Source organism: Tachysurus vachellii, chromosome 1 (assembly GCF_030014155.1).
Source record: "Tachysurus vachellii isolate PV-2020 chromosome 1, HZAU_Pvac_v1, whole genome shotgun sequence".
Taxonomy (NCBI): Eukaryota; Metazoa; Chordata; class Actinopteri; order Siluriformes; family Bagridae; genus Tachysurus; species Tachysurus vachellii.
The window spans coordinates 12,699,144-12,707,703 of record NC_083460.1 but is presented as its reverse complement, the minus strand read 5'-3'; the positions used below and the strand labels follow the sequence as shown (position 1 = coordinate 12,707,703).

Here is an 8,560-nt window from a genome sequence, read left to right as displayed (position 1 = left end):
AACACCAACTTCAGCCGTTCACCCAAGTCGGGTGATATTCCCAGCGGTGCAAGCACCTCGCCCTTTACCAACAAGGCAGCAACAGCAGGATTACCAAGGCGAGCCAGCCAGGAAGACCAGGACCGGGCACTTGACATGAGTGTGACCTCATCATCCAGACACCACCACGGCCTGGTTGGTGGCAGCTCCTGCATTGCATTTCAGCCTGGCACCAGTTCGGCTTTCATCCCTGCAGGACTTGGCAAAATGTTCCCTCCGGGTGATGAGGCCAGAAACGGAGACACAAAAAACAATACAACACTTAGCTTCGGCAAACTCTCTCAGGTCTCGAAGGCCAGCCGCACTCCTGTCGACTCTGCGCCTCGAGGGTTTTCATTATTATCTCATTTTGAGGAGACCTCAGCTTTCAAGCATGTCTCTCCCGGTACTCGTTATCCTCACATTCCAACCGGTTTCCCATTTGAACGCTTCTCATTACCACCATCTTACAACAGAGACTGTAACAGCGTTCCTCTAGTGCCATTCACTGTTTATAATGGAGAGCTGCTTTATGGCTCGCCCTACTACCCATTAAAGTTCCACCTCCTCCGCTACCCGGACCCTGTTTCCTCCTACTTTGGTGCTCCGGCACTTGGTGCAGATGTTAACCCCACATGCAGCCCGGTGGATAGAGAGATGACTGTCCATGTGGAGAAATCCCGAGCCAGACTGGAGCCCTTGCCATCTGTGACACATGCGCATGCTGCAGTGGCGACGGGAGTTAACCCAGTCTCGGGAAAACCGAGGAAGGGTCACTTGTGTCTATACTGTGGAAAGCTCTACTCCAGGAAGTATGGACTAAAGATCCACATGAGAACACACACGGGCTATAAGCCACTCAAGTGCAAAGTGTGTTTCCGGCCTTTTGGTGACCCGAGCAACCTCAACAAGCACGTTCGACTGCATGCTGAGGGAAACACACCTTACCGCTGCGACTATTGTGGAAAAGTGCTGGTGCGTCGGAGAGACCTTGAGCGTCATGTCAAGTCCAGACATCCGGGTCACCAGGGCCTGAAAAAGAAATCGGCGGAGGAAGAAGAGCACGCTGATGACCGCACTGAGGAGCCAAAGAGTGATGAGGACACTGATGTGGATGTGTGCTTCACAGATGAACAGAGTGACCCAGAGTCCAGCCAAAAATAACCACTGACTCTTTATTGGACTTGCTGTTTAAATGTATAGTGAATTATTAATACACAACACACTCCCATTATTTAGCTACAATACACACTGGTGTAATAATTTTATTAAGTAACCAAACAACATACAGTCACATGACATTCCAGCCCCCAGCTTTGTATGCTGCTGGATTAGAAGCAGAGAACATAAGCCCTTGGTGACTTTCCCTAGCCACTTTCCTTAGTTAAGGCATATTTATGTTACCTGTTTAAAACACACCTCATTTACCTAATGCAACTAAAAATTAGGGATATTCTCAGCCTTATTAAGGTAAATCTGTTGGAGCTTTTTCTGCTGCAGGGCATTTCATGAGTGCATTGGATTTTCTTCATACTTTTTAGTAAACAGGACACAGCTGACATGTGATACCTCACCATAATCCTTGCACACTTGTTGAAATTTAAATATGCTTTTTGAAAAAGTGGGATAAACACAACAGCTTGCTGGATTTATCCCAAATTTTGATGACAACTTTTAGGATTAGAATTACATTTTAGAGTTAATGTCCCCTGAATCTGGAGCTGCACTTTATAGAAACAGTAGTATATATCACTGGTTTAAAAAAGTATGCATATTAAAATTTTTTATACATCACATCCCTTTAATTTTTCTCTGGTTCCAAACTTCCTTTTTTTTAAATAGGATATTGTGAGTGTCATCAGACTCTGTCTCCATGTCCTATAACAGTCTGTTCGCACTTTCCCATTCAGATGTGTGCCCTGTACAACAGGTTTCAGGTATAGAGCAAACTCCCTTCATCATCATTATCATCGTCATCATTATTATTATTATTATTATTATTATTATTATTATTATTATTATCAGTTTTTGCTCTTAACATTTTTATGTAAAAATGTAATTATGATATAATTTACTGTTGAGTCGAATTGTGTTAATATTTGATATTGTAAAAGGAAATATTTCCCTCAATCAAATTCCTTTCAATGTCAGTTTTTAAAAATAAACTATATGAAAAGAAAAAATTTTTTAAACACACATACACGCATGCACACACACACACACACACATACACACACACACACACACACACACACACAGAAAACCTTAAAGGTTTTTTCAGATGTCAGCCTAATATTTCTTAAATTCATTTACAGTCTCTTCCATTTTCCTCCTTCAATTTTTTCAGATCTTTTCACTTTTTCCTTTTTTGTCGTACATTCTTCTCTCTTCTCTTCTTCTTACTCTTCCATTTACTCTTACTCTTTTCTTTTTTCCATTAATTTCTGTTCCCCCTTTTATCGTTGTAGCATCTTCTCCTCTCCATTGTCTTGTTTTCTTTCATTTCCCTCTTCTCTTCTTTTCTTCTCGTCTCTTCTCTATTTTGACACTGGATTTCCTTTCCTTTCCTTTCCTTTCCTTTCCTTTCCTTTCCTTTCCTTTCCTTTCCTTTCCTTTCCTTTCCTTTCCTTTCCTTTCCTTTCCTTTCCTTTCCTTTCCTTTCCTTTCCTTTCCTTTCCTTTCCTTTCCTTTCCTTTCCTTTCCTTTCCTTTCCTTTCCTTTCCTTTCCTTTCCTTTCCCACAGATGTTTGATGTAACTTTATTTCTTCTTGCTCTTCAGTTCAGAGATAAATTTGTGTCTCGTGTAGGTTTGAGGATCCTGTTGGGAGATTACTCACCCCACGAGTGTATCATGTATTTCACGCTGCTCAACGTGAACCATGCTGCTCACACACATGATGTAACTCATACCATTTCTTTTTTCATTATAAATATCAGCTATTGTTGAAATGTGAGTCTGTGCACTTATGTGTAATTACTGTGAGACCTGAACGAGTCTCTTTTTGTGTGCAAGTGGAGCTCACACACCTGAATAACCTGCATGTGTGTATAATTGTGTGTGTGTGTATGTGTGTGTTTTCACATTATGTTGAATGGAAAGCTCCTCTTTTAGTGTTTTTCCTACAGCTCAATTCTCGGTCCTCTCTCACTCCATCACTCTCCAGCTCCTGAACCAAGCCCCACTTCGTTTAATCCACCATGTTTCTCCCACCAGTGTTGAATAAAATAAAGCCTTCTTTAGCCGTGGCACAGGAGTGACCGATTGATGTAGGTTGAGATTTTCACACAGAATAAGTTTAAAGTAAAACTTTAACTTGGCTACTGACTCTGACTGATTAACATCAGCAGAGAAACAGGAAAAGTGTCTGAGAGACAGGATGCAGTCTTATAATAATAAGCAATATAGAAATAGAAGCTATTTATAAGACACCCTGAATAAATGAATAAACACTCTATGTGGGTGTCAGTGTGTGTGAGTGTGTGTAACTTTATTCTTGTAAAAAAGTAATGCTCAAAAACAAGTAGAAGTGATCAAAGCTGTAATAAAAAATGAATGAATAATTTCAAATCCTAAAAAAAGATGAGATGATAAATATAAAAATATCTGTAAAGACCAGGAGACAACTCAGGAACTAAAATGTGACACAAACACACACATACACAAACATGTATTTGGTACTTAGAGTAAGGTAAGCTTTATGTATTTATTTATTAATTTATTTATTGGAGTGAATAGTAAGAAAGAGTGAAGTGTTTATACAGCGCATCTGCTGCTATTGAGGAACAGATCGATAATCATGCCATAACGAACAGCGTTGTTTAACGAGGCTTTTGCTGAAACACCATGACGGATGTTGACCTTGTACTGAAAGACTTGCTGCTAGCTTCAAGTGGTGTTTCTAGTGACCAATCATGTTTTGTCCTTGAGAAATTTTTTCATCAGCAAGTCTCTTGTAAACAACAATCTGTTTTCAACCCGCTTTCGTAAAACTTAAAGCTATTGAATCCTCTTCAACACTCATTATTGTGTAAGTGCCGAAGACCAATTCGGCCAAAGGTAGAATTTATTCTCTTAATAATTCTTCTTCGTCTTTGGGAAAAGGATGTGTGGTCTGGGGCAAGGTTCACTGATAGCAGGTCATGAAGATAAATTGCACTAACCTTGCATTTTTCCAGTCTATTATAGATATTACACACACGCACACACATCAGCTTTACACCTTATTGCATTTCATATACATCACAATCAGCAATTTGGTGCATTATGGGTAATTCTGCAGCTCAGTTACAGAGAGTTCATTATAATACACAAACTTTGAGTGAAAACAATGATCACTGGCACAATGTAAAGAAAATAAAGAGTAAACTTTGTGCTGGATCACATGCTGGATCAGTGCTCTTGATTAAAGAGTGTGGAATTATCTCAGTGATTAGTGTGATGGTTACAGACTCTGTTCATACAGTAATATATCAGTAATATACCTGACTCACTGTCTACTAACTCAGGTATCATCATATGAGTCTTTTATTAAAACAAATAAACTAAAATTTCCTTCTTCAGTCTGCATTTTTTATTTGTGTCCAGATACTATTTACTAGAGGAAAACCTTCTGCTCAGATGTGTGAGCTCCACACAGGTGATGTTAATAATCTGAACACGAAGCTCAGAAGATCCACTGAATCAACACTGTGGAATACTGGGACCAAAATCTCTGAATCTGACTGCAGAGTGAACAGAGCATGATTTGAGACACAGCCGAAAACAAAAGACTCCCAGATCTCTCAGATGACATCATCAGATGCCAATGTTAAAGACATCATCAGCAGCCGGTCCAATCACAGAAGTCCATCATCTAATAATTCTGCTAATGCTCCTGAAGCAGCAAAATCTAAACCAGTGTGAGGTTTTAACACATAAAGGCAACACATGTGACTGTGTTGGAGCTGAAACATTAAATTATACGCTAAAACCTACCCAATTAAAATATTTATTTATTAATATAAATAAGACCAAAGTCAGAATCTCTTACAGTCTCAGTGAGTGGATGTTACTGTTTATGAAAGATTCTTTTGAGGATTTAGAAAAAGCCCAGATTATTTCTGATTTATTGCATTTTTCCTTGTTAAGTCAGAAAACTATTCCATCTTTGGTGAATCTTCAGCATGCTGAAGCTCACACACCATTCCATCTGCACACTCTGTCACTTCTCCTGACCTTAATTGTACTGTTTCTTTGAGTTTTTTCACTTCAGTTTCTTTCACTTGTCTTTGAGTTTTGGTGAAGATGAACAAAGAATAAGTAATAAACAGAAATATTTACCACATGCAGAAAAAACAGCAGCACGATCCTTTAATTACAGCAAAAGAAACAGAGGCTTTCACAAGACGACCTTGAAGACAGACGAAGGAGCTGTGTGTGTATATGGGTGTGTGTATATACGGGTGTGTGTGTGCGTGTACACATGTCTGTGAGTGTGTGTGTGTGTGTGTGTGTAATTATTTAATTATTTGAAGCATTTTATTTCAACAAGTGAAGCAGAGTAGCAGAAAAAATGGGAAATATTTCAACCGAAATAAATAATTAGAGCAAATAATTCAGTATAGACTGAAATAAACAGTACCCTTCTACCCCCCTCCCCCTGTCCCTCTTTCCAACTATCTCTCTCTCTCTCATTCTCTCTCACTCTCTCTCTCTCTCTCTCTCTCTCTATTTGTTCTCATTCAGCTGTAAATGATGTAGTGTTTGATGTGGAGAGCTGATCTAATCGTCTCTTTCTAAACACAAAATGCAAATATGCACCATATATCTGCATACAGCCATGTCTCTCTCTCTCTCTCTCTCTCTCTCTCTCTCTCTCTCTCTCTGTGTGTGTGTACCTGCACTGATCTCCAGGTTTACCTGCTGCAAGAGCACAGACTGTCAACATCACAAGAGCCATCACATCCACTCTGCTTCATTCACACACACACACACATACACACACACACACACACACACACACACAGAGAGAGAGAGAGAGAGAGAGAGAGAGAGAGAGAGAGAGAGAGAGAGAGCGTTAAAAACATGTGAATGACTGAACTTTGAACATTGTAGCTGAAGTGAATGTTGAAAGTATTAAATACAGCGAATAAGACATTTTATTTTGTATTCGTGGAGTACTGGTGGAGTATTTGTGAATCTCTGTTGGAATTCATGTCGGGACTCATTATTCAGCTTTGCTAATGCTAGGCTAAATACGTCCTATTGATTTCCTCATTAACTTCGGCCCACTAAACAGAGCAGGCTAATGTGTTAGCAATTAATCCACTTAGCTTGCAGCACATTAGCACTTATTTGGCCGTGACTGTGAAGTCAGAGCTTCAGGATAGAAAAAAGGAAAGCATCCTAAAAATGACAGAAATGTTTATAAAGACGAGTAGTTCGAGACGGAGTGATTAAAACTTAGAGAGAAATAAAGAGAGCTTTAAAATGTGTAAGAAAGAGACAGAAAAAAGCAGAAGGAGAAGAGAGGTGGATAGACACACACAGAGAGAGAGAGAGAGAGAGAGAGAGAGAGAGAGAGAGACACCAGTAAAGGTCCATTAGAGTTCAGTGGCCTGTGAGAAAGAAGTCAGATTGTGCATGAACGATTTCACCCAGGCAGCAACGCACTGTCCACAAACACAGCGTTAACCAGTCTGTGTGTGTGTGTGTGTGTGTGTGTGTGTATGTGAGACTCAGGGGCGTGTCTGGACCTGTCACTCTAAAGAAAGCAGGCAGGCCAGAGGAGAATATTAATAGCCTTTAAATGGAGTGGAAGTCTCTTTATTGGCCGTCTGGTGTTGGGTTTGTTATTGCGGCTTTGAAAAGGCCAATAAAGCTCTTTGGTCTCGCCGCCTTTCAAACACACAATGACTTCAGCTAGTAACGCTTTTAACCCTTATGTTAAAATGTTGGGGTCAAAAGGACCTGCTTGAAATTTCTGAGTAAAAGTTTGAAATGTTTTTTAGTGTTTGTAAAAGTTTCTCTAAATAACAATTTCTGTTCATTATTGTGCAAAAAACAAAACAAAGTCATGTCTTTGAACATCATAAACTATTTAAGCATTCGTCCTGCTATAAAAATATCTTATATAATATATATCTATATATTAATAAAATCTACATGCTTTGAGGAAAACCTTTATTTTATGCTAAATTATTTTACAGAAATTATAATCAGGAAAGAAAAACAGAGTGATTTTATTGTTCCTGGAGGAGAATTTCTCCACACAGTTGGATGTAAACATAAAACAGGTTAACGATCCAATGTCAAATAAAACAAACCTGACCTGTGATCAGGAGCATCAGGAGCATCTGTTATCACAAGACACCTTTAAAATGACAGAATCAGACGTATTAAATCAATTCTATACGTGTATAATAAATTGAGAAGTTCACCAGCAGATGGCTGAAAGCTTGGTGTCGTAAACAGGACGATCTCAGTGTAAAGGTACTTCAGTACTCTGTGGCGTTGATGAGGTGCCTTTACCTTTTCTACCTTTAATATGGATTATAGGAATGGAGATAGTGCTCTATCAGAGTAGAGAATTCGACTGTAATTACTGCAGATGAAAGCTTCTGTACTGCTGCACTTTTCTACACAGGAGGCCTCCTTGATGCTGAACGGCTGCATGTAAAGATCCTACAGGTTCAACGTTAGAGCCATTATTAAGCATTAATTAAGGATAAAGTGACAACTGCAGATTTCAGGAGTTTAAACTGAATTCTATAAAAATCCTAGAGCTGAATATAAGAGCAGATTTTTAACCAGCAGATTCCTGAAAGCTTCTCCTGCCTGGTGTCTGTGACGGGGTCGGCCATGGCTGTCTATATTTAATGGGCGTATTGTGAAGCAGTGACATGGCTGACCTGCATGAACATATTCCCATGGTTCTCTCTCTCACACACACACACACACACACACACACACACACACACACACACACACACACACACACACACACACACTGAACTGGTGCTAGGTGTCTCACTGCCACAGCCTGGATAATAGAGGCCATTACAGACTACACGCTTAATTCACCCAATGGCTGCCTCAAGTGGGACGAACAAACAAAGACAGAAGGAGCCGAGGCTCAGTATCCGTGAATGAGGTTATATATTAATCTTGCAAAAGGGGAAAAAAACATTCTACAGGTTGCCTTTTAAGCTCCTTTTGTATACAGGGCCTATTTTCCTTCTTTCTACCCGATGAAAAGATTCTCTCTCTCTCTCTCTCTCTCTCTCTCTCTCTCTCTCTCCAGTCTCTCATCCTATTGAAAAAAAACATTCTCCTAAATACATGCTATTAGAATATGTGTATAGATGGGTAATAAGTTATTAGTTGCAATTACTGGTCGTCTATTAGTGCAGAATAATAGGCTGATTAGCCAAAAAGCCTTTTAAACTCAGAGGAAGTAATTTTCAAGACGGTGCATCTTTTCTAAAATAGAAGAATAGGGTTCTTTTATGAATGATGCACCTGCCTATTGTGGTCAAAAAAAACACATTATGATCGCATAAC

The 8,560-nt window shown here is 39.5% G+C and overlaps 1 protein-coding gene across 1 annotated transcript in view; it reads left to right on the top strand.

Moving 5' to 3' along the window:
• Positions 1-1,182, top strand: part of prdm13 (PR domain containing 13) — a 6,619-nt gene extending 5,437 nt beyond the window's left edge. The window contains exon 4 of the mRNA XM_060866619.1: positions 1-1,182. This exon is cut by the window's left edge and continues 143 nt beyond it. Coding sequence (XP_060722602.1) covers positions 1-1,182 — 1,182 coding nt within the window.
• Positions 1,183-8,560: the final 7,378 nt, after the last annotated feature.